General features: G+C 38.1%; 1 protein-coding gene across 5 annotated transcripts in view; it reads left to right on the top strand.

Moving 5' to 3' along the window:
* The window catches only part of ERMP1 (endoplasmic reticulum metallopeptidase 1), a 112,320-nt gene that overhangs the window by 43,745 nt on the left and 42,009 nt on the right, over positions 1-26,566 (top strand). For 4 of the 5 annotated variants that reach the window (XR_002517739.2, XM_021927841.2, XM_021927839.2 and 1 more), the window contains 9 exons: positions 7,876-8,022; positions 8,663-8,755; positions 9,504-9,716; positions 10,589-10,809; positions 15,182-15,356; positions 15,744-15,934; positions 19,623-19,775; positions 22,616-22,818; positions 23,698-23,813. Coding sequence is in view for 4 of the 5 variants with exons in the window: in XM_021927841.2 (XP_021783533.1) it covers positions 7,876-8,022; positions 8,663-8,755; positions 9,504-9,716; positions 10,589-10,809; positions 15,182-15,356; positions 15,744-15,934; positions 19,623-19,775; positions 22,616-22,818; positions 23,698-23,813 (1,512 nt within the window). In the remaining variant the exon portion in view is untranslated. The remainder of the gene's footprint in view (positions 1-7,875; positions 8,023-8,662; positions 8,756-9,503; positions 9,717-10,588; positions 10,810-15,181; positions 15,357-15,743; positions 15,935-19,622; positions 19,776-22,615; positions 22,819-23,697; positions 23,814-26,566) is intronic. The other variant, XM_021927840.2, reaches the window with a different exon arrangement.

The following is a 26,566-nucleotide window of genomic DNA, read 5'->3' as shown; positions in this document are numbered from 1 at the left end:
TTAAGAAGGGCCAGAAAGAATGACTTGATTTATCAGACCAGTGACCTCATTTCATAAGTGAGAGAGGCTTGATTGCAAAAGGGTCACAGAATCTTTTTTCCTCTTGGGAAAATATTCATGCCCCTGTAATTCTACCATCCAGAGCAAACTAGTGTTATAGTTTAGTCTGTACTCTTCTGGAATTTTTTCTAAGTGCAAACATTAATATACATGTATATATGTGTATATATATTTCTTGCAAAAATAGAATGGTATTCTATCTGCTACTTTATAGCCGCCTTTTCTCTTTGAGACGGAGTCTTGCTCTGTCGCCCAGACTGGAGTGCAGTGACGTGATCTCGGCTCACTGCACTCTGGGCCTCCCGGGTTCAAGCGATTCTCCTGCCACAGCCTGCCATGTAGCTGGAATTACAGGTGTGTGACACCATGCCTGGCTAATTTTTGTATTTTTAGTAGAGACGGGGTTTCACTATGTTGGCCAGGCTGGTCTAGAACTCCTGAGCTCAGGTGATCTGCCCACTCGGTTTCCCAAAGTGCTGGGATTACAGGTGTGAGCCACCACGCCCAGCCTGTAGCCTTCTTTAGAGTGAATTTTTTTTTTTTTTAAGTTACAGCTTTATTGAGATATATAATTCTCAGTTGTGCCATCATCATCACAATTTTAGAATGTTTTTATCATCCCAAATAGGACACTCCCTCATTCCTAGGCAACTACCTATCTACTTTGTGTCTCTATAGAATTGCCTGTTGTAGACATTTCATATAAATGTAATCATACAATGCATGGTTGTTTGTGTCTGGGTTTTTTTACTTAGTGTAATGTATTTCAGATTGTTAATCTAAGTAACAAACAGAGGGAGACTCTCAAAGAAGATGGTATTTATGTAGTAATGGGTATTGCAGTAGGAATACATGTGCCATAGTAAACTATGAGAAACTATATGCCATAGTAAACTAGGGCAGTAAAGGAACACAAACATTCTTATAGGAAAAATAAAGAGGATTACATAATTTTTTTGAGATAGTTATCCTTGGCTACAAGGATCAATAACAAGGGTGGCACCAGTCTGAAATTGGACAGGCAGTTGCTGGGCTGATGTCCTTGCTGAAGTTTTTTTTTTGATATGAGGTTGCAGTGACCTTTGTGCAAGGTTGTGGTTTTTGAAGAGTCTTTTGTGATAATTCTTGTTATCAGGCATTTGTGCATGAGAACCCTCGCTTCATGGCCTTCCCTGGCTCTGTTGTCAGAGTTTTTAACACAAGTGACTCTGTTTTGATTTTGACAGCTTTCACAAGCTTCATCCATATTGTCACATGTATTAGTACTTCATTTTTTTTAGTGGCTGACTAACCCATTGTATGGATGTATTACTTTTTGTTTATCCATTCATCCATCGATGGATATTTGGATTGTTTCCACTTTTAGACTTTTACGATAATGCTGGAGTAAACATTCATGTGTAAGTCTTTGTGTAAACATATATTTTCATTTCTTTTAGTTACCTAGGAATGGAATTCCTGGGATGTATAGTAAATTTATGCATAGCTTTTTAAGAAATTGCCAAATGAAACAGTTGTTTTATTTGAGAATAAATGCAAATACATATAACAGTAAGGATTTTTAAAATATTAGATCAGGAAAAAGTAAGTAAAATAATGCCCAGTGCTGATGAGTATGAAGAGTCATTTTCATACACAGCTAGTGGGAATGTAGATTGGTGCATTTTGGCAACATGTATTTTTTAAATGTGCAGGCTCTTCAGCAGACCCGTTTCTGGGAATTTAACCTGCAGAAATAGTTGACGTATACACGTAGATCTAAGTCATCTTGGGTTTTCTTTTCTTTTCTTTTCTTTTTTTTTTTTTTTTTGAGATAGGATCTTGCTGTGTTGCCCAGGCTGGAATGTAGTGGAGCAATCATGGCTCGCTGGTTTTCAGCTCCTGGGCTCAAGTGATCCATCTGCCTCAGCCTCCATCTCAGTAGCTAGGATGACAGGCATGTGCCACCATGCCCAGCCAGTTTTTTAGTTTTTGTAGAGACAGGGTCTCACTGTGTTGCCCAGGCTGGTCTCAGACTTCTGGACTTAAGCAGTCTTCCTTCCTTGGCCTCCCAAAGTGCTGGGATTACAGGCATGAGGCATTATGTCCAGCCTTGGCTTTTCTTTAAGAGTAGAAAATTGGAAATACCGTTAGTGTATGAGTAGGAGACTGGTGATGATGATTTTTTTCTGTCTTCTATCATTAATTTTTCTCTCTATAGGATCGTTTGTATTTGCATGCAAACATACCTTTTCTTCCATTTTAAAGAAAACCACTTTTATCACCACCTGCTAGCTTGTCTTATTTCTCTGACCCTCTACTGCAGAATTCCTCAAAAGAATGATCCATAGTCATAGTCTTGAATAACTGAATAACTGCTTTTTTTTTTTTTTTTTTTTTTTTTAAGATGGGATCTTACTTTGTCACCCCGGCTGGAATGCAGTGATCCAATCATGGCTCACAGTTCTCCAACTCCTGGGCTCAAGTGATCCACCTTGATAGACCGAGATCTGCCGAAATTGATAGATCCACCATGTGATATATTCTTGAACCAGTTCTAGTCAGCTTTAGCCTCCCCACTTCACCACAGCTGTTCTTATAAAGATCACATTGGCGAATTCAGTCAGTTTTCAGGCCTCATGCTACTTGGCTTCCATAATAATATTTACCACTCTTTCTCAGTCTCTTTTATTAGTTCCTTTTTTTTTTTCTTTTGTGCATTGATGCCACCAACTAGAGATGGAAGGAAATAAAGCAGTGGAAGGATGCTGTGGGTCTGCTAAGCTGGGTCCATTTTCCCTGGACTTCTAGAGAACTTTGACTTACTATTCTTGGCACGGAGGCCTACTTCCTCTGAACATTACACATGCCCATAGTCATTGCATTAAGAAAGATGGGGCTCATTCTTAAGATGTGAACACACAAGAAAATGGAATTATCGTTGGATTTAGATGACGGCAGGAGAAAGAATATAAATTGAAAATGTTTCTGTATCTGCCTGCCACCTTACTTTATAAGATAACTAAAAGGTTTTGCCTGGAGGTAGGGTAGGGTACTGGTTGATAGCATAGGCTCTGGCTGGGCGTGGTGGCTCATGCCTGAAATCCCAACACCTTGGGAGGCCAAGGTGGGCGGAACACCTGAGGTCAGGAGTTCGAGACCAGCCTGGCCAACATAGTGAAACCCTGTCTCTACTAAAAGTACAAAAATTAGCCACATGGTAGCAGGCACCTGGAATCCCAGCTACTTGGGAGGCTGAGGCAGGAGAATCACTTGAATCCAGGAGGCAGAGGTTACAGTGAGCCGAGATCAGCCATTGCACTCTAGCCTGGATGACGGAGCAAGAGACTATCTCAAAAAAAAAAAAAAATTAATAAAAGTCCGGGCACGGTGGCTCATGCCTGTAATCCCAGCACTTTGGGAGGCCAAGGCGGGTGGATCACGAGATCAGGAGATCAAGACCATCCTGGCTAACATGGTGGAACCCCATCTCTACTAAAAATACAAAAAATTACCCGGGCATGGTGGTGGACGCCTGTAGTCCCAGCTACTTGGGAGGCTGAGGCAGGAGAATTGTGTGAACCTAGGAGGTGGAGCTTGCAGTGAGCTGAGATGGAGCTACTGTGCTCTAACCTGGGCGACAGAGCAAGACTCCGTCACAAAAAAAAAAAAAAAGAGAAAAAGAGCATAGGCTCTGTAGTTAGATGATCTAAGGTCAAAACTCAAAACTGTAGCTCTAGCACATTCTACACGTGGAACCTTGGAGAGGTCATGTGACCACTCCAAGCTTCAGTTCCTCATCTGTAGTTCATTCTTTTTTCTTGCTGAACACTAGTCAATTCTACAACAATTGATTCATTCTGTTGGTGCTGTTATGTTGTTTCCAGGGTTTTGTTATGAATGGTGCTGCTGTGAACATTCTTGTAAATGTCTTTTGGTACACATGTTTGTGTGTGCACATTTCTGAGTGGAATTGCTGAGTCATAAGGTGTGCATATGTTCAGCTTTGGTAGATATTTTGGGTAGGTAATACCAAATTTAGATGCAAAACTCCTAAATTAAGTATTAGCAAACTGAATCCAGAAATATATATAATATACAAAAGATAATGCTTTCCAACCAAGTTGATCAACAAGATGGTGTAATATTTGAAAATCGATCTGTGTAATTCACTACATTATCAGAATAAAGGAGAAAAATTATGTCAATTGATAATCTCAGGATGATCATCTCAGATAAAGAAACAGGGACATGCTCTTCTGTAACAGAACATAGATCACACTCAAGAAATATTAATATAAAACTATAATAATGCATATTCAGATTTTTCCAGTTGTTCCATTAATGTCTTAGCCATTTAAAAAAAAATCTGGGTGCCTGGCCAGGATCAAATATAGCATTTAATTATCATGTGTTATTAAATAAATCATAATCGATCGAGACCATCCTGGCTAACATAGTGAAACCCCGTCTCTACTAAAACATAGAAAAAATTAGCCGGGCGTGGCAGTGGGCGCCTGTAGTTCCAGCTATTGGGGAGGCTGAGGCAGGAGAATGGTGTGAACCCGAGAGGCAGAGCTTGCAGTGAGCCGAGATGGCACCACTGCACTCCAGTCTGGGCGACAGAGCGAGACTCCGTCTCAAAAAAAAAAAAAAAAAAAGGAAAAAAAAAACCCATAATCATTGTTTAACACATTTCAAAAAAAGTTGAAAACTTAATTATTGTAAGGTGAAAATCTTTTTAACCCTGCCTCATGGAAGGGGGTGGATTGCCTTGCCCGCCTAGGCATTTTTTTTTACCTCTCTTCTCAAATACAGCTCCCTCCTATCTAAGAGGAACTATTATCCTAATTTTTAAGATAATTAATGATAGTTGGGCTTTACCTGTTTTTCAGTATGGTTTTCGTCGTATTTTTTAGTATAAATTTATTAATATCAAATAGTAATAATATTTTAATAATAGTATTTTAATATGATAAGGTCTCATAATCTATGTATTTTCCCATCATCACATTTCTTTTTCCTTTTGTATTTGTGTCCTTCTCAGTGCATCACATCAGGATGCATGTAGTATCTGTCTTATTATTAATGATACTACATTTTCATCATTTGATTAAGGTATTTATTTGCCAGATTTTTCTACTGTTTCTTTCTTTGTATAAGTTACTGATTTCCCCTTAGTGGTAGATACTTTAGGCAAATATCCTGTTTGTCATAAAACTTTGATCCTAGTTTTAGCAATCTTTGATGACTCTTGTCCCCAAGCGTTTTTATTACAGTGTTTACCCAATGCTAACACTGAGTTTCTGGCTTCATCATTCTTCCTGTAGGTCATAGTTGGAATTCTGCAAGAAGGAAGGCTTTCCATTTTCCTTTTTTTTGGTTTGTTATTTCAGTACTTTATGTATTTTAACTTTACTCTGTATAATATATTTTCTGTTACTATTATTTATTTTGTTGCATGAATTGTCCCAGTTTAGGCCAGTGGTGTCTATTTTGAACCAGTGCCTGAGCCCCTTTGACATGTCTCTTAGAGTACTTTCTTACTTTCTGGCACAGGTGTTTCAACTTACCTTGTACTTCGCTAGTCCCAGACCTGGAATCAGCCATTTCTCTAAGGAGACTTGGTTTCTTTTCGTGAGGAATAGTATTCAAAGGCAAATGGTGCTAGATATAGTTTTTCTTTATATTTATCTTGTTTGGAGTTTGTAGACCGTTTTAAATTCATGGCTTGAATTCTGTCAGTTTTGGGAGATTCTTGGCCATTAAGTCTTTAAACATTTACCTTCTCCATTCTATCTTCTGTTCTTTTGGGACTCCAGTTACTCACATTTGTGTATTTTCCAACCTTTTCTTCTTTTTATGCTTTAATTTTAATCCTTTCTTCTGCTGTATTAAACTTCGTGTTAAGCCCGTTTATTAAAATTCTCAACATCAGCTATGTTTTTTAGTTCTAGGATTTCCATTTGTAGGACTCTTTTAAATAGATTATACTGGTCTGGTGAAATTATTGATATGTGTGTTTTTTAAAACGTATTAATCATAATTATTTTAAAATCTGTGTCTGATAACTCCAGTATCTGGATTACCTGTGTGTCTATTTCTGTAGTGTCCCTCTGCTTTTTTGGGTCATTTTTAAGTTTTAATTTTTATTTTTTGAGATGGAGTCTCGCTCTGTCACCCAGGCTTGGAGTGCAGTGGCATAATCTTGGCTCATTGCAGCCTTCACCTCCCAGGTTTAAGCAATTCTTCTGCCTCGTCCTCCTGAGCAGCTGGGATTACAGGCATGCGCCACCATGCCTGGCTTATTTTTATGTTTTTAGTAGAGGCGGGGTTTTGCCATGTGGCCAGGCTGGTCTCAAATGCCTGGCCTCAGGTGCTCTGCCTACCTCGGCCTCCTAACATGCTGGGATTACATGTGTGAGCCACTGCACCCAGCCTTGGTCATTTTTTAAAATGTAGGAAAGCAATTTTGTAATCTGTGAAGTTACTAAAACAACATTCTTAGATTCCCTGACATTCAATTACTTGGTCTGTTTACCTCAGTAAATATGTTGCTAAGTTTTGTGGTTACAACCCCAAAGTCTTGGTGGTTTATAACAGCAAAGGCAAATTTCTCGCTCGTGTTGCATTTAGGTTTCTGAATAACTGCCGTTATAGTCCACGGTTATTATGTTCCGTGTGTCTTACTCATTCTGGGATCCAGGCTGAAGGAGAAGCCCCTATGAGGGATGTATTGATCTCACAAATCAAAGTTAAGGATAAGTATGAATAATGTTAATGCCTTTGAAAAGTCTGCCCAGTTGAGGGTCATATCATTCCTCCTCACCATCAGTTGGCTGGAGCAAGTCATGTAGCCACACCTGCAGTTAATAGGTGCAGAAGCGTGTGTACTCATTCCCCAGGCAGGCATTACAGAATATGTGGCAAGAGCAGGAATGTATAATCCTTTTTTAGTGAGGGAAGAGTGAATAATTAAACATATAATTATATAATTTTATAAATTATAAAACAATTTATCCCACTATCCTACAGGAAAAACTCCCATTTAAAAAAAGCTGTAGATGTGTGAGATACAGATGGAAAATTATTAATAATGATAAATTATAAAAAGTAGAACTTTATGGTATATTCAGTGAAATGTTAAGCAGTTATCAAAATGATCATTGTAATACAGATTGAGCATCCCTAATCTGAAAATTTGAAATCCATAATGCTCTACAATTCAAAACTTGCGCATTGACATGATGCTCAAAAATGTTCATTGGAGCATTTCTGATTTTGGATTTTAGGATTAGGGATGCTTACTAGTATAATGCAGATATTCCAAAATCCAAAAAAGTCAAAAATCCAAAATACTTCTGATTCCAAGCATTTCAGATAAGGTATACCCAATTTGTATCTAGCAACATAGGAAAATGCATTTAATATAATCTTAAGTGAAAAAAAATGTAAAAAGTATATATATCTTCATTGAGTACAGCTATATACACACAATCCTACATTAGTAAGAAAATTAAAGATGTAAAATGGATAATGGGCATTTTAGGATGATAGACTTATGAATGATCTTTCATTTTCAGACAGACTTTTGTATTGCTATTATTTTATGCTTTAATTTTATTTTCACAAGAGGTTTTTATTCTTAAAGTCAGACACACATATCAGAGAAACATTGGAAACTACAGAAAAAGGGATGAAAAGGTACATATTGGACCCATCTCCCAAAACCACCACTTTTACTGTTTTCTATGTGTTGAAAAACATCAGTATGTTTAAAAAAAAAAAAAAAAAAAAGCCTGAATACTTCTATTGTGTTGTCACCTTTCATTTTAGGTCCTGAAAATCCTTGGTTGGTTCAAGCTTATGTTTCAGCAGCTAAACACCCTTTTGCTTCTGTGGTGGCTCAGGAGGTTTTTCAGAGTGGAATCATTCCTTCAGATACTGACTTTCGTATCTACAGGGATTTTGGGAACATTCCAGGTATATTGTCAATGGTTATGGCCTACTGTGCAACATTCATTTATCAGAAGTGAGTTTTACGTCTTGAAAGTTTGTGAGTAAACAGCATTTTCTGAGAGCAAATTCACAGAGTTTGTTTCCTTTTTTAAACTCCATACTAATTTAAATGCTTGCCTCCTCTAGAATATGTCATCTTTCCCTATAGTGTGACAGAGCAAGGGTGAACTGTTTAGCGCTTCATTCCCAAAAGATGGTAATAGATCCTTCAGGGGTCTTTCATTGTTGTCTTGCTTTGCCAACTTCCTTGGCAACTTGTATATACAACTAATTTGAAGTTAAAATTTGGCTCTGGCCTGGCAAGAATGTAGGTGGCAAAATTTTGATGACCTCTCAAACTCAATATTCCTATCCTTACTGTGTGACTTGTAATGCCTACCTGTGGAGTAATATACTTCTTCAATCATTATATATCGAATTATGTACCAAAGCTATAGACTGTGTAAGAATTTGGAAGAGAATTTATATCATTCATTTGTAAATGTGACAAAGTGGTTGTGCCACTGCTTTGACATTTTGTCTTTTAGGAATTTATTAAACAAATAGGCCAAAAGCAAGGTTGGTCTTTAAAGCAAAATGACTTTTTTTTTTCTGTGTGTCTTAGGAATAGACTTAGCTTTTATTGAGAATGGATACATTTATCATACCAAGTATGATACAGCGGACAGAATTCTAACAGATTCCATTCAGAGAGCAGGTTGGTATTCTAATTTAGACTTATGATATACACTAAGATGGAATGTTAGGGTTGATATATAAACTTGTGGCCTGTGTGTTAGAGAGGCAGTATGCAATGTGAATGAGCTAGGGCTTTGGAGTTGGAGAGATGAGATAGTGTAGCAATTAAGGTCAGGAATATTCATTGTGAGGAAGTGAAAAAGGAGTTGGCCCAGGGTTGGGAGGATTGCTGAGCAGTAAGAATGTAGCTCTGTTAGTCTCCCATGATGTTTTCATATGGAACTCTACTAGCTCTCCTCCTTGATTTTTAACACATGTGTAACAGCTTGTTCATATTTGTGAGCTTCGTGAAAGGCGTTTGTCTCTTGGTTCACCACTGAATTTCTGATATTTAAAGAGTGTCTAGTACAGTTAATATATATTATTAAATGAATGGGTACCAAGAAACAGCCATTGGATTTGTCAACAAGGTACAATTGATCATAGAGAATAGTTCTAATAGAAGGGAAAAGATACAGGCCAATTGGCTGAGCATCTGAGTGGAGAGGAAATGGAGAAGGGCGGGGGATGGACCTTATTTGAGAAATTCAGTAAGAAAAGTGAGGGAGAGCAGTAGGATGGTAGAAAGCGATTTCTGTTCACATTCTTCCTAACCATTTCTTCATTCAAACAGTACATGGTTTATTTCTGCTTCAAATAGTTGTACGTGTAAATCACAAATAGTTTATTCAGCCTTTTAATCTTTTTTCTTTTTTTTTTACTAATAGGTGACAACATTTTAGCAGTTCTTAAGCATCTAGCTACATCTGATATGCTGGCTGCTGCTTCTAAGTATCGACATGGAAACATGGTCTTCTTTGATGTGCTGGGCCTGTTTGTCATTGCCTACCCCTCTCGTATTGGCTCAATCATAAACTACATGGTGGTAATGGGTGTTATTTTGTACCTGGGCAAAAAGTTGTTGCAGCCCAAACATAAGAGTAAGTATTTTCCTCTAAAACCACAAATACTGGCATTGCTGTAGAATTTTATTGAGGTTTTTCAGTTTGTTTATATCTTCCCAGAAAGCTAAAAATCTTCAAGACAATGTTTGCTTTATATTGTAAGAAATTTTTAAATATTAAATTAATGTGCTTATTTTACTTTTAGTCTTGGTGAAGCAGTCAATTTTTATGTATTTAGGCACTCCATAAAAGTACCATATAGAAGCTATTGAAAAATGGTTTGTACAGATTGGCTTCTAATGAAAAGTCCCGTTAAAAAGTCTGCACTACATACTAGTAGCTAGTATGGACCAGTGTCCTGAAGTATGAGTGAACTGCTTGTGGTTAAATTCTTTTATTTGAAATATTTCTGCTTGAAATGTTTCAGAGTCTAAGTTGCTGTGTGCTATTATGAGATAAAATATTTAGCAGCAATTTAAGTAATTCTTTATCACCACTTATTTTCCCCACATTCCTTATCTTCTTATGTTACCTTCTTTTAACAACATTTTGTATGGAACTTTGCCTTCCATTCTTTCTAATATTTTGATACACAAAGCATACCAAAAGTGAAGAAGATTAAGACTACCCTCTTCCTTCATAAGGAATGTACCTGAACTATTCCTAGAAGATTTATCTTTTTGAGTGTTTAGTATCTAGAGACTCTTAATAAATGTTACCTGAATATTATTATTTGATACCTCCCTTGTTCTTGTGTTTAGCCAACCTCAACACTAGGACATTTTCATACTTTTCAAGTACAGTGGGGTGTTTTTTGTTTTAATGTTTGCCCATTTAGGTCTACTGACTGGTTATATAATTGATTTGATGAAGATGGTGATTTCACCTTTTTGTTTTCTCTTCATTAGCTGGTAACTACAAGAAGGACTTCTTGTGTGGACTTGGCATCACTCTGATTAGCTGGTTCACTAGCCTTGTTACTGTTCTCATCATAGCAGTGTTCATCTCTCTTATTGGACAGTCTCTCTCATGGTATAACCACTTCTATGTCTCCGTTTGTCTGTATGGAACTGCAACTGTAGCCAAAATAATATTTATACATACTCTTGCGAAAAGATTTTATTACATGGTAAGTGTTGATATATCTGTTGATTTCTTTCTGTTGCCTCCGAGGACTGAAGATGAACTTAAGTGGGATTCATTGTATTTGGCCTTTTGAGTGCTAAAAAATTGTCCAGCATGGTTTTAGAAAATGCACCCATGCTGTGTTACTTTTCTGAAAGATTTCTTATTCTGAGGGTAATGTCACAAAATTCAAATGAGGTTATAAAGCTGGACTGTAAACAGTGTCAGGGTAGTGGTGACTGGAAGTCTTGTTAGCACAGCCTTCTACTGAATTTGCTGCAGTATTTGTAACTATGGCCTGGGCTCACTCACTCATTTATGTTACTTGAATATCTGTTCTCCCCCGGAGTGTAAGCTCCTTGAGAATAGGGATGGTTTTATTTATTGCTGTATCCTCTGTGCTTAGGTAGTGTCTGACACACAGCACTAACACACAGCAAGTATTTGTTGCCTAAAAGAGTGTTGTACTTAAAGTTTTCTCTTCAGTTTTTCCCTCACTTTTTTCTTTGAACTGTATATTGTTGATTCAGATTCTGCATGCATGTATGTCATTGGAGTTAAAAGACACATTGCTAAGGAAAACAGAGGGAAGGGAAATAGGGTTCCAAATGATTTATACCGAGAATATTGTTACATTATTATGGTTTCAAATGCATAAATTTGTTTGGCAAAAATAAAATTAGAAATTAGGGTTATGGGCTGGGTGCGGTGGCTCATGCCTATAATCCCAACACTTTGGGAGGCTGAGGCAGGCCGATTGCTTGAGCCCAGGAGTTCAAGACCAGCCTGGGAAACATGGTGAAACCCTGTCTCCACAAAAAATACAAAAAATTAGCCAGGTATGATGGTGTTTGCCTATAGTCCCAGCTACCTGGGTGTCTGAGGTAGGAGGATTACCTGAGCCCATGAGATCAAGGCTGCAATGAGCTGTGATTGTACCACTGCACTCCAGCCTAGGGGACAGAGTGAGACCCTATCTCAAATAAATAAATAAAATAAATATAAATTTAAAAAGCTGTAAAATAATAGGTCTAAAAATGAATTACAGTGAAAGAGAGAGTCATGGTTTCACATTGTCTATGTGAATTAAAGTGGAAGATCTTTCTTAGCTCCATGTAAGCCTACTGTTTTCTATTTATCCTGATAAGGATTAGAATGAGACATGGATGATTATAACCCAGCATCCTTCTACAAGTATGTCTTTGGTATCTGAACCTTGGTCTCAGTTTCAATTAATGTTGGGATGTGTTCTGTGGAACCCTTCTATGTTAGCAGCCCCTGCTGAAGAAAGGTTCTTTGAGGTTAGCCATCTGCTTATGGTTGAGCTCGTATTTTTATCTTAGTGGCTTCAGTTCCCAAAAGAATTACACCATGGGGCTCAATTTCACATGCTTATTCTTAGTGTAACTGTATGTAACCAGAGTGTGGCTGACTATTGTTGTTTGGGGCAGAAGTAGGATAGAAATGGGTAATAAAATTTCATTTACTTTTTCTAATTTCAGTTGTCTGATCGTGACACTTCAGGGTAAAAGCACAACAGAAAGAGTGATGTGTTTCATTTTCTTTTCACAAATATTCTTTAAGTGCCCAGTGAGCATGGTACCATAAGAGACTGGGCATGGTGGCTTACACCTGTAATCCCAACACTGGGAGGCCAAGGCAAGGCAGGAAGACTGCTTGAGGCCAGGAGTTTGACACCGGCCTGGGCAATATAAGTAAGGCCACATCTCTATTATTTATTTTTTTAAAAAAACAAGAATGATGCCATAAGAGAGCCATAAGAATGTGATCTCTTTCTTCGAGGAGCTCTCAGTTTCATTTGGGAAGGTGTGGGAATGACAATAATTGCAATATATTGTGGGATGAAGTGAGACTGACATATAAACTGTGCTGTAGGAATACAGGGGAGGCAAGATGAATTTTGCTTGTGGAAGTCAGAGTGGCTGAGATGGCAACATTTGAATTGTTTGCTTTTTTTTTTTGGAGACAGAGTCTCGCTCGTTCTGTCGCCCAGGTTGGAGTGCAGTGGTATGATCTTGGCTCACTGTAACCTCTGCCTCCTGGGTTCTAGCAGTTCTTGTGCCTCAGCCTCCCAAATACCTGGGACGATAGATGTGTGCCGCCACGCTCAGCTAAATTTTGTATTTTTAGTAGAGACAGGGTTTTGCCATGTTGGCCAGGCTGGTCTCCAACTCCTGGACTCAAGTGATCCGCCCACCTTGGCCACACAAAGTGTTGGGATTACAGGCATGAGCACCTGATCTGAATGGGGTTTTTGAAGCATGTGTTGAAATTTACTAGGTAGGGAACAGATTGATGAGTGGTTTAAGGTGAGAATGTATAAAATGCGTCTGTGTCAGTTAGTGGACAGTCCAGTGTGGTGAAGACAAGGGGGTAGTCCAATAACTGGAAAAGGAGGCCAGTGTGAAGTGGGAGCATGATTCTAAAAATCAATGGGGCCACTATTAAGTTTTGAGCAGGTTAGTGAGAAAATTTGTGATTTTGTAAAAAAAACTGATAACAGTGTATAAAGTGGATTGGAATGAAGCAGGAGTGAGCAAGGGATAAATAGAGGTGAGGAGGAAAATAGATTTGAGGGATGTTTTATCTTTGGTACAGTTTGGGCACTTAAATTGAGATCTTTGTTTTTAAATATCTGAGTGGCATTCGGCTTCAAATTGAATTATAATAATTATTTTCTTAATTTTTTTTTTTTTTTTTTGTGATGAAGTCTTGCCCTGTCGCCCAGGTTGAATTGCAGTGGTGCGATCTGGGCTCACTGCAAGCTCCGCCTCCTGGGTTCACGCCATTCTCCTGCCTCAGCCTCCTGAGTAGCTGGGACTACAGGCGCCCACCACCACGCCCGGCTAATTTTTTTGTATTTTTAGTAGAGGCGGGAGTTTCACTGTGTTAGTCAAGATGGTCTCGATCTCCTGACCCTGTGATCCGCCTGCCTCGGCCTCCCAAAGTGCTGGAATTACAGGTGTGAGCCACCGTGCCGGTGTTGATAATCAACACTGTGATACCAACACTGTGTTGATAATTTAAGTATTTAGCAACTGTAGCCTATCTTTCATTGTTGGGAGCGGGAGGGATTGTTAAATGAACTGCAACTTGTTTTGAAAACATGTCACAGCAACTCTTGAGCCCTTGAAGTAGGATCCCTTAGATTTTGTGATTTTGTAAGAAAACTGATAACAATGTATAAAGTGGATTGGAATGGAGCAGGAGTGGGAAAGGGATAAATAGAGGTGAGAAGGAAAATAGATCTCCCTGCCCTGAGTCATACAGAAATGGGAAGGTAGAAGAAGGAGAAACTTTAATATGTCTGTTTCTCCATTTCCATCTTTGTATTTATGCACTGTAATTAAAACTTCCATGTTTGTGTGAATAGAATCACTCATGCAGATGTTAAAATGTATTAAGTTCATATTAGGCCAGGCACAGTGGCTCACACCTGTAATCCCACGTGCTGTGGTAGGCTGAGGTGGCAAGATTGCTTGAGGCCAGGTGTTTGAGACCAGACTGAGCAACATGGCGAGACTCTGTCTCTGCAAAAAAAAAAATATTTTTTTTTTTTTAAACTTAGCTGGGTGTGGTGGTGTGTGCCTATAGTCCCAGTTACTCAGGAGGCTGAGGCAGAAGAATCACCCAGGAAGCTGAGACTGCAGTGAGCCGAGATCGCACCACTGGACTCTGGCCTAGGCAACAGAGCGAGAATCTGTCTCGAAAAAAAAAGTTTATATAGCAACTTTATTTTGCAGAGTGCATAGTGCTACATAGGAACCCTTGGACTTTAAATCTCAAAAAATATAAGATCAAATTTTATAATACGAAAGCATGAGGAATACAAGAAGGGGGCAAAGGTGCAGTGCAAGACCAATTGGAGATAGAAAAGACTCATTGAGCCAAACTCCAAATTGCTTTAAAGGTGCTGCAGTTTTCCGGGTGTGGGCTATTGGCGGTGCTGCAGCAGTTTGTAATGTTCCTTCATGGGTCATTTCTCTAGTTTACTTGAAACGGTGTTTGGAATTGGCATGAACTGAAAAGCTTACAGAGATGAATGTTTTTTAGGAGAGTCCTTTCTTCTATTTTGGAATATTTCTACTTTTAGCCTAGTAGAAGAAAAGCATAGATTATATGGATGATTTATACTCTATATTGTTAAACTGCCCTTTCTTGTGCTACAATTTGAATTTACTACTTCATGATGGGGGAAGTAGCTTTGTTAGTGTTTACTTTAAATCGGTTTAAAGAGCAGATGTGTTTAAAACAGAATGTAGGTTTCCTGAGTGGTGGAAATTGTGTTACTATAATAAAAGCTCTTTATGAATGACCTGTGAATGACACTACTTGTGTATTTTTCTTTCTTTCAGAATGTCAGTGACCAGTATCTGGGAGAAGTATTTTTTGACATCGCGCTGTTTGTCCATTGCTGTTCTCTTGTTACCCTCACTTACCAAGGACTTTGCTCGGCGTTTATTAGTGCTGTCTGGGTAGCATTCCCATTGCTCACAAAGCTCTGTGTGCATAAGGACTTTAAGCAGCATGGTAGGGTATTTTTGATTTTAATATACATGGGAGAATACCTTAAAATATTTAAGGCTTTCAGGGACTCTTTCTTTTTTGGTTTTATAGAGTAGGCTTTCTAAATTGTTAGTTTTTAAAAGTTTTCATACTACACAAATTATCTTATGCCTTATACCCCATCCCTTTCTCATGGTTGTGAACACATACTAATATATTACTTGTGTATTTTGCCTAGTTCTTACTCGTATTTTATCCTGAGTGAAAGATCCTACTCCAAGTTAACATACACCCTTAAGGGCAAGAGTCACATCTAATTTCTGTTAGGGTACCAGTGCACACCAGTAGTATAAAAATTTATATCTCACTGTAGGATTTCATAATGTGTACTTTTTTTCTCTTTTTCCCTAGGTGCCCAAGGAAAATTTATTGCTTTTTACCTTTTGGGGATGTTTATTCCTTACCTTTATGCATTGTATCTCATCTGGGCGGTATTTGAGATGTTTACCCCCATCCTCGGGAGAAGTGGTTCAGAAATCCCACCTGATGTTGTGCTGGCATCCATTTTGGCTGGTTGTACAATGATTCTCTCTTCCTATTTTGTAAGAGAAAATGTGTTTTTTCTTTTTCTTCATTTTCTTATATGAGTATGAATTTAGCCATACTAGATTCTGTGAAATAGTGTTATGTGTACTTTATTGAGAAAATCTGAAGCAGAAGAAATGGTGAATGACTGTGCATCTTGTAAATTTGGTATCATAAGAAACTGTAGAATAGAGTTTGTTGTTGCTATTTAAAAATGTTTTGCCTCCCTATCCTTCCAGATTCTCTGATATACCTCTTTTCAATAGACTTTCAGATACCTGAGTATGAATTTGTGGGGCTTTTACCAAGTATGAATTGTTAGAGATTGCCTGGTGGTGAATGATCCTAATAGTGTATTTTGAAATTACTAATTAGAGGCACATGTTAATAAATACATGGGTGGTTTTATTAGTGCTGTTAGAGCTAGTGAAGGAAGACTAATTCTGATGAGGCTTTTTTCATTATCATTCCACTACCTTGTTGCTAGCACATGAAAGTTCATTAATTGAGTCTATTATGACACCCAAACATGCCTTCATTTACCAAATAATGAAATGATCCGAGGCCTTGCCATCCTCATTTGGCCATATCAGTGTCCTGCCCTAGTAAGGAGAGTCCTGTGTTTGCCATCCCTTTTTTTCTTCCTTTGGGATTCCCAGAGGGAAGAAAAGACAGTGATGCAGAGTTTAAGACCAGATCCCCTATGGGTAGAGTAAGCCCCAAGCAAGGTTTTGCTTTGGCTTGATGTCTACCTCCAGGATCCAAGATGGGCCCCTCCAGAGAAGGCAGGTCTCTGTTTTGTGGCTCTTTTAATGGGAATTCCTAAGAACAAAAAGTAATTACTGAACACTTATAGGTGCACCTTGAAATTCGAGGATAGGGAACCAAATAGGAAAAGGAGCTATGACTTTATTACAGTTCTTTTCTTCATGGAGATGATAGTGAGCCTTTTCACACTGACACAGTAAAGGGCATTCGTTATCCCTTTACTTTGTGGAAGTCAGGTTCTAAAGACAGCAGGTGAGGAAAATACTACACACATGGTCAGCATCATCTATGGAAGTTCCTTATAGCCAGTAAAGTTTTATATATGTGGCTTTGTGTATATAGATAGCCCTGTAGAATAATTCTTATGCATATTATTGTTTGAGGTTGGTTGTACTAGTCTTAAAAGAGATCTGAGCCTTCCAACCATTTTACTTATAGGATAATTATTAAGGATAATTTAAGGATAAGGATAATCCTTATTGGTATTCATATGTATGAAAAGTTCTAAAATGTTCTGTAGGGTTTGCTGCTTTTGGGTTTAATAGTAACCCTTATATCATCTGTATTTTTGATAGCTTTGCTGTTTTAAGGATTGAAGGAGATAGTGGAGTTTTGTCATCTATAGATTAGATTCTAATCTAATCTAAAGTCAGGTAGTTATGAACTGAATGCTCTCACCCCCATGTATTTGTTAAATTATAGTCATGAATGGGAGCTATGGTTGTTCATAAAAGATGACTCAGATATGGGACATTTAAATTCTGTTCAACTGATAATATGAAAAGGGGCAAAATGAACCCTGGAGATGTTCATTGTGGAAATGGAAAATGTCCCCAAAGCATGGAAATCTTGGAAACCAGAAGAAAGGATCGAAGGGTCTTATCTTCTAAATTATATTTTATTGGGAAAGCTTTTGGAGAGAAGACTGCCTCTTGGAATACTTTAGAAAGCTCACTTAATTTTCATTATAATGTGAAATAGCCCTGCTGCACTTTGATGCCATGAGTTATTACTCTTTTAATCATTTTCTTATTTGTGTGTAGCAGTGTTAATGACAGTGGCTTATTAATAGAGTAAGACTATTTTCTTTGGGTAATGGAGAATTGAACCACAATGCGTATTTCAGACAGCTTTCCCTTCAGTCCTTGGGGATTTATTAAATATATCTGCTAGAAAGCAATTAAAGTCTTGTCAAGCAATCAGGTTGTGTTTTTTTTTTTTTTTTTTTTTTTTTTTTTTTGAGGTGGAGTCTCGCTCTGTCACCCAGGCTGGAGTGCAGTGGTGTGATCTCGGCTCCCTGCAACCTCCGCTTCCTGGGTTCAAGCAATTCTTGTGCCTCGGCCTTCCTGAAATATTGTATCCTGTGTCACTCTAGGTTCTGAGATGGGTGCAAAATAAAATGATGAGAAGCATGAAAAGGGACTCTGAAATGTCCATTGTGTGCTGATGACTGAGCTGTTTCTGAGTTGTCTCCTCCTGAGCCCACTTGTATCAGCAGTCCCCATTTCAGCTCTCATTCAATCAATATATGTATAACCATGATGGCCCAGCAGAGGATAACTTAAGGACACCTATTAACTGATTGCTTGCTGGGCGGGGTGGCTCACGCCTGTAATCCCAGCACTTTGGGAGGCTGAGGCAGGCGGATGACTTAAGGTCAGCAGTTCAAGACCAGCCTGGCCAACATGGTGAAACCCTGTCTCTACTAAAAACACAAAAAAAATTAGCTGAGCATGGTGGTGCACACTTGTAGTTACTCAGGAGGCTGAGGCACGAGAATCGCTTGAACCTGAGTGTTGAAGGTTGCAGTGAGCTGAGATCGTGCCACTATATTCCAGCCTGGGTGACAGAGCGAGACTCTGTCTCCAAAAAAATAAATAAAATTTCACATTCATGTTATTTTTCTACTTATGGAAATAAGTAGAGAAATAAAATGAAGAAGGCAAAAAGGGGAGCTGGGTTTAGATTTCATGTTTAGAGAATACCAATATTCCATCCAGAGGCATCTGCAACAAAACAGTACTAGCTTTAGGTCTCATGTCTCACGTTTGTATACTGTGAGTACAAAAATGAGACAGAGTACCTGAGGACTTCAGGCTGAGTTAGGAAAACAAAATGTGTCACCCTCTCTGTCCCTCTTTCTCCTGGTATTCAGATTATTTAAAATGTGGCTTCTTAGAACAATTTCAAATTTCACATAAAAGTTTCCCCAAATGGCTTCCTCAGACCCTGTAAGAGATCTGTGGACGTATTCTGTGAGCCGTGTGTGTCCTTTACAGGTTTTAGTTCAGTGATTTTATTATGATTAAAAATATTTAGGATTTTCTAGATGCCAACCTTGAGACTGAGTCATTTACATTTACTGCCTAGATTTGTTGTTCTGATTGTGTTGGCGTTGGTTAATTTGTCACCTAAAGGGATAATATTACTTTGTAATGCAGTTTTTCCTCATATGCAGGTCCACTGGCAAAGTCTTGAAGGTACATCTGTATGCCAGTTCAGATGAATTTAGTATTTTGACACATTTTAAAGCAGTATGAGTGGAATTTGAGTTTTGTCCAAACAGATCTGCCTAAAGTGTATCTCTGGTTATTTAATGAATAGTGTATTACATCTACATTTCTGTTCTTTTTGCCGATTAAGGACAGCGACAGTCCTCAGTTTCCTTTTTCCTTGTTGGTTTATGGCTGCATGCCAAAAAGGTGGCACCATCATGGCAGATTGGAGGCATCTGGCATTTTCTTGGTTCTCACCTGTAATGGAACTCTCCTAGAGTTAGTGCTTTGTTTACTAGATGTTAGAGTATGCTAGCACCTGCTGATAACTTTTCTTCAGGGTCTGTTAGTTAATACTTGTTAAAAATAAAGTCAGTTAAAAACACCTTTCCCCCACTAGTATAAATTTGTAATATTTCTATATTTGTGGTTTATATTTTAGATTAACTTCATCTACCTTGCCAAGAGCACAAAAAAAACCATGCTAACTTTAACTTTGGTATGTGCAATTACATTCCTCCTTGTTTGCAGTGGAACATTTTTTCCATATAGCTCCAATCCTGCTAATCCGAAGCCAAAGAGAGTGTTTCTTCAGGTGAGCAGTTTTGCATGAGCTATTTGAGATATGGAAAGGAAGACTTGTATGTTTTGAGCTTCAGTAGTGAATAGCAAGCACAACTGACTTTTCTGCTGTTGACCTATTTAGTCATACTCACCTTTTTTGTGTTAAGGCAGTGAGGAGAAGACTGACTGTCAAGAGGCATTCTTATCAGTTAGACATATATCTCCCAGGAGACTGAATTGGAAATGTTTGCTTGTTTTTATTACTATTCAAATTATAAAGTGGCATCTAATTGGAAAAACAAGAGCAAATATGTATTATAGAATAATGAGTTTTTAGAAATATAGATTGTAGTCCGGGCGCGGTGGCTCAAGCCTGTAATCCCAGCACTTAGGGAGGCCGAGATGGGCGGATCACGAGGTCAGGAGATCAAGACCATCCTGGTTAACACGGTGAAACCCCGTCTCTACTAAAAAATACAAAAAACTAGCCGGGCGAGGTGGCGGGCGCCTGTAGTCCCAGCTAATGTAGTCCCAGCTACTCAGGAGGCTAAGGCAGGAGAATGGCGTAAACCCGGGAGGTGGAGCTTGCAGTGAGCTGAGATCTGGCCACTGTACTCCAGCCTGGGCAACAGAGCGAGACTCTGTCTCAAAGAAAAAAAAAAAAGAAATATAGATTGTAAAAATGTATACAGGCTGAGTAAAGTCTAAACTATCAACTGGCAAAATACAATTGATATTTAGAAATGCTAGTAAAATTAATCTTATAAGTCACATTCAAAGTGATATGTGATAGTGAAACTATAACTTGGAAAGGGATTAATAAAATGAGTTTTAGGACTTACTTTCTTTTTTCTTTTTTTGAAATGGAGTCTTGGTTTGTTGCCCAGTTTGGAGTGCAGTGGAATGATCTTGGCTCACTGCAACCTCTGCCTCCTGGGTTCAAGTGATTCTCCTGCCTCAGACTCCCAAGTAGCTGGGATTACAGGCACCCGCCACCATGCCTGGCTAATTTTTTGTATTTTTATTGGAGACAGGATTTCACCATGTTGGCCAGGCTGTTCTTGAATTCCTGACCTCAGGTGATCCATCCACCTCGGCCTCCCAACGTGCTTGGGATTACAGGTGTGAGCCACCACGCCTGGCCAGTTTGAAGACTTATTTTAGATCTCAGGTTATTCTTCAAATTTTTTAGGCCTGGTACTATAAAGCAGTAAGCCTCAATTCTAGTTATCTCTGTTAGAGATGGCTAAATTGTTAGCTTTTCTAAATTGTTTTTAAAAGTTTTCATGGCCGGGCGCGGTGGCTCAAGCCTGTAATCCCAGCACTTTGGGAGGCCGAGATGGGCGGATCACGAGGTCAGGAGATCTGGACCATCCTGGCTAAAACAGTGAAACCCCGTCTCTACTAAAAAAAAAATACAAAAACTAGCCGGGCGAGGTGGCGGACACCTGTCGTCCCAGTTACTCGGGAGGCTGAGGCAGGAGAATGGCGTAAACCCGGGAGGTGGAGCTTGCAGTGAGCCCAGATCGCGCCACTGCACTTCAGCCTGGGCGACAGGGCAAGACTCCGTCTCAAAAAAAAAACAAAACACACACACACACACACAAAAAACACAAAAGTTTTCATACTACACATGCCTTATACTCATCCCTTTCTCGTGTTTGTGAACACATACTAATATATTGTGTATTTTGCATAATTCTTATGTGTATTTTATCCTCTTTAAGTGAAAGATCCTACTTCAAGATAACATATACCCTTAAGGGCAAGAGTCACATCTAACCTAGCCAAACAGAAATGCCAGAGGAATTATACCTAGATAATTATTCAAGGACTTAAAAAATTAAAAATACTTGAACTTAGGAGATTTTGAAAGGGGCCAAATAACACTTCCTTTTTATACTCCTAAAGAACACTGTGATAAATTTTATGTGAGATTTTACAATTTGTAAAACCTTTAGTGAAGAACAGATTTTTTTTTTTTTTTTTTTTTTTTTAGGAAGTTCGGTGTGTTTTTCATGATGTACTGTTTTATAATTATGTCAGTAATACTTAGGAAAAGCTGGATTTGTATTTTTAAAAAGTCATTTTCTGATTTGTTTGGGGGTTCTCTTTCACTGTGCCAGTAGTTGGCAGACTTTTCCTGTAAAGGACAAGATAATATTTTGGACTTTGTCAGCAATACAGTCTGTTGCAGTGACTCTATTTTCCAGCGCAAAAACAGCGATAGAGTATACCCAAACAAATGAGTATGGCCATGTTCAAATAACGGTTCCTATATAAAAACAGTCAGTGGACAGTTTGCCCTGTTGGCTGCAGTTTGCCAGTCCCAGCCCCTGCCCTATGCAGTGTTTTTTTTTCTTCTCCTGATTGGTATTCTTCAGGCTGTTTTTTGCCGTGAATGAAGTTATTTCAAATGGAGCACGGTGCCTTTTCATAGAATTCTATTAGGCACAAGGCTGTCATCTAGTGGTGAGCTGCAATTGCCGCTTTTCTCTGCACGTGAATTAGCTTCATAAAACACTAAAAGGGAAATGAGTGTGTATGTATATATGTATTTGTTTTAAATCCTTATCTAAAAGGAGCTGTAACATTCACGTTTTTTAAGTCTGAAATAGTAAGTTTCAAAAAATTTTATAGGAAACCTAAATATACTTGGAAGATACAATAAAACAATAATCTATATATCTATTTTCCAGTTTAAATGAACCCTAGCAGTACCTTAGCAACCCTCAGTGTCTTACTCACTTGCTCCATATCCACATCATTTCTAGGTATTGCCATACTCCATTTTTGTAATTTGGGGTGGGAATGTGGGTGTACTAGTTGAAACAGTTTTTTCACTAGTCGTTTTTTTTTTTTTTTTTTCAGCATGTGACTAGAACATTCCATGACTTGGAAGGAAATGCAGTTAAACGCGACTCTGGAATATGGATCAATGGGTTTGATTATACTGGAATGTCTCACATAACCCCTCACATTCCTGAGATCAATGATAGCATCCGAGCTCACTGTGAGGAGAATGCACCTCTTTGTGGTTTTCCTTGGTATCTTCCAGTGCACTTTCTGATCAGGTTGGTTCATTATTTTTCTGCTTAAGTTGGAGGTTAGTTTATTCTCAAGTCTTGTCACCATATCAGTACTCTTATCATTTAAACTGTCATCCTTTAATAAACAAGTTCAGTGCTGTTTGTACTATTTTTTCTATCATTATGAAACTTTTTTTTTTTTTTTAGTGGAATAAAGCACTCACAAGAGTAGTTTTGCTTTTTCAAATTTAAAAAATCTTTTCTCTAGAGACCTGAGTAGTTAGAAAAGGTGGCCCTTCTAACTAATATAATAGTAAGCATCTATCTCAAAAACTGTGGCCGGGCACGGTGGCTCACACCTGTAATCCCAGCACTTTGGGAGGCCAAGGAAGGTGGATCACCTGAGGTCAGGAGTTCAAGACCAGCCTGACAAACCTGGAGAAACCGTGTCCCTACTAAAAATATAAAATTAGCCAGGCATGGTGGTGCAGGCCTGTAATCTCAGCTACTTGGGAGGCTGAGACAGGGGAATTGCTTGAACCCAGGAGGTGGAGGTTATGGTGAGCTGATATTGTGCCATTGCACTCCAACCTGGGCAACAAAAGCAAAACTCTGTCTCTCAAAAAAAAAAAAAAAAAAAAGTTTACTCTGGGAAGATTTTGTAGCTTGGCAGTGAAGGATTGGATGAGAAGAAATAGGATGGGTGGTGGAATCAAGATCACCTAGGTTATTCCTTTGTTCTTAACATTGGGAAGGTTTTATTACAAAATAACCTGAGTTTATTGGAGTTGACATTGCTTATCGTGTCTGTCAGTTTATTTTCGTACCCCAAAATGTGTTCATATATGCTGAACAGTTCTGTGAGTTACAGATAGCCATCAACTGATAAAACACCCTAAATATTGAAGCTTCCTTTCCAAATAGGAAAAACTGGTATCTTCCTGCCCCAGAAGTTTCTCCAAGAAATCCTGCTCATTTCCAACTCATATCCAAAGAACAGACACCTTGGGATTCTATAAAATTGACTTTTGAAGCAACAGGTAAGTCATATAAAGTTTTTTCTTCCCTCCTTTACTTCTTAAACTTGTTGACAAGTGGCATGTATGTTTTTCCCTCAGATATATCACAGGAACCAGCAACTTAGGAAGAGCTTATGATGTTTCTAAAATCAATTGAAGCTGGTTATTACTTTTTTTTTTTTTTTTTTTTGAGATGAAGTCTCGCTCTGTCGCCCAGGCTGGAGTGCAGTGGCACGCTCTTGGCTCACTGCAGTCTCCGCCTCCTGGGTTCAAGCGATTCTCCTGCCTCAGCCTCCTATTTGGGATTACAGGTGTGTACCACCATGCCTGGCTAATTTTTGTATTTTTAGTAGAGACAGGGTTTCACCATGTTGGGCAGGCTAGTCTTGAACTCCTGACCTCATGGTCTGCCTGCCTCAGCCTCCCAAAGTGCTGGGATTACAGGTATGAGCCACCATGCCCGGCAGAAGCTGGTTATGACTTCTTAACAAAAATTTAATAGGCCAGGCATGGTGGCTCATGCTTGCTACTCAGGAGGCTGAGGTAGGAGGATTGCTTGAGTCAAGGAGTTCAAGACCAGCCAGGGCAACATAGTGACATCCCGTCTCTACAAAGTTAAAAAAAAAACAATTAGCTGGGCATGGTGATGCATGCCTGTAGTTTCAGCTACTTGAGAACTTCAGAGGCTGAGGTGGGAGAATCACTTGAGCCCAGGAGGTCAAGGCTGATAGCACCACTGCACTCCAACCTGGGTAACAGAGCAAGACCCTATCTCAAAAATAAAAATAAAATAAAAATAATTAAAAAAAAAATTTAAAAATTTATTCTAAATTTATTTAATTAAAAAAATTAAATATATTTAAAATATATTAAAACTTTTTTTGGAAATTTTTTAAATAAAAATTTACTTTTGGAACAATGTTAGGTTTACAGAAAAATTGAGCAGAAATTATAGAGTTCTCATATCCTGCCCCCCGAGTTTCCCCTATTAATGTCTTGCATTAGTATGGTGCATTTGTTAAAACTGATGTGCCAGTTTTAACATTGATACATTAAGTGAAGTCTGTTGTTCCAACTCAGGTTCATTCTTTGTGTTGTATAGTTCTATGGGTATTGAAAAATGTGTGATGCCATGTATCTACCATTACAGTATCATACAGAATAGATTTACCATCTGGAAATGCCCTGTGCTTCATCTATTTATCCCTCTTTTCTTCCCACTCTCCCTAGCAACCATTGGTCTTTTTATTACCTCTGTAGCTTTGCCTTTTCCAGATATTATATAGCTGGAATCATAGAGTATGTAGCCTTTTTAGATTGACTTCTTTCACTTACAAGTATGCATTTAAGGGATCCTCCATATCTTTTTGTGACTTGATAGGCCATTTCTTTTTATTGCCGAATAATCCATTGTGTAGATGTACAGCAGTTATCCATATTTGAATAAGGCTGCTATAAACATTCCTGGGCAGGTTTTTGAACTCATTTGGGTAAATGCTTAGGAGTGTGATTGCTGGATTTTATATATGGTAAGCCTGTGTTTGGCTTTGTAAGAAACTGTCAAACTGTTCCATTGACTAATTTCTCTGTTCTTTTGCCCATACCACAACTGTCATGATCACTGTAATTATATAGTATGTTTTGAAGTTGGGTAATATCAGTCTTCCAACTGTTCTTCTCCAGTGTTGTGTTTTGTCTTTTGCCTTTCCATGTAAACTTTAGAATCAGTTTGTGTCTTTTAAATAATTGGTTCATTTTATCTAGGTTATCAAATTTGTCGGAATATAATTTGTCTATAATATTCCTTAATTATCCTTTTAATGTTCATGCGATCTATAGTGATGTCGCCTCTTTCATTTCTGATATTAGTCATTTACATCTTTTTTTTTCTCTGCCTGGCTGAAGGCTTATCAATTTTCTTGATCTTTTCTAAGAACTAGCTTTTGATTATAGTTGATTTTCTTTATTGTGTTCTGTTCTAGTTACTATTTCTTCTGTTTACTTTGGATTTAATTTATTCTTTTTTAGTTTATTAAGGTGGAAGCTTAGATTATTAATTTTAAATAATCTTTTCTAATATATGCATTCATGGCTACAAGTTTCCTTCTAAGCACTGCTTATGTTCCATACCACAAATTTTAAGTTGAATTTTCATTTTAATTTAGTTTCAAGTATTTAAAAATTTTTTCGTGAGACTTCTATTTTGACCCGTTTATTATGTAGAAATGTGTTCTTTAATCTCCAAATAATTTGATTTTCTAGCTGTTTTTCTGATAATTGATTTCTAGTTTGATTTCATTGTGGTCTGGGAGCATACTTTGTATGAATTCTATTCTCAATCTGTTAAGGTTTGCTTTATGATACAGGATGTGGTCTCTCTTGATGAATGTTCCGTTTCAAGCAGTATGCTTGAAAATGTGCATACTGCTGTTGTTGGAAGAAGACTTTATGAATGTCACTTAGATCTAATCGATTGATGATGATCAGTTCAGTTATATTTTTACTGATTTTCTGCCTATTGAATTTTTGACAGAGGGGTGTTGAAGTCTCTGACTGTAATTGTGAAATTGTCTTTCTCTTTCAGTTGTATGAGTTTGCCAACTATTTTGATACTTTATTGTTAGGTATATACAAATTAAAGATTGTTATGTCTTCTTAGAGAATTGACCCTTTATCATTATGTATTGCCCCTCTTTATCCCTGCTAGTTTTCCTTGCTTTAGAAGTCAGCTTTGTGTAAAATTAATACTGCTCTCCTACTTTCTTTTGATTAAT

The sequence above is a fragment of the Papio anubis genome, chromosome 13, assembly GCF_008728515.1.
Source record: "Papio anubis isolate 15944 chromosome 13, Panubis1.0, whole genome shotgun sequence".
NCBI lineage: Eukaryota > Metazoa > Chordata > Mammalia > Primates > Cercopithecidae > Papio > Papio anubis.
The sequence above is the reverse complement of the archived record's forward strand: the minus strand, read 5'-3'. Positions and strand labels throughout refer to the sequence as shown.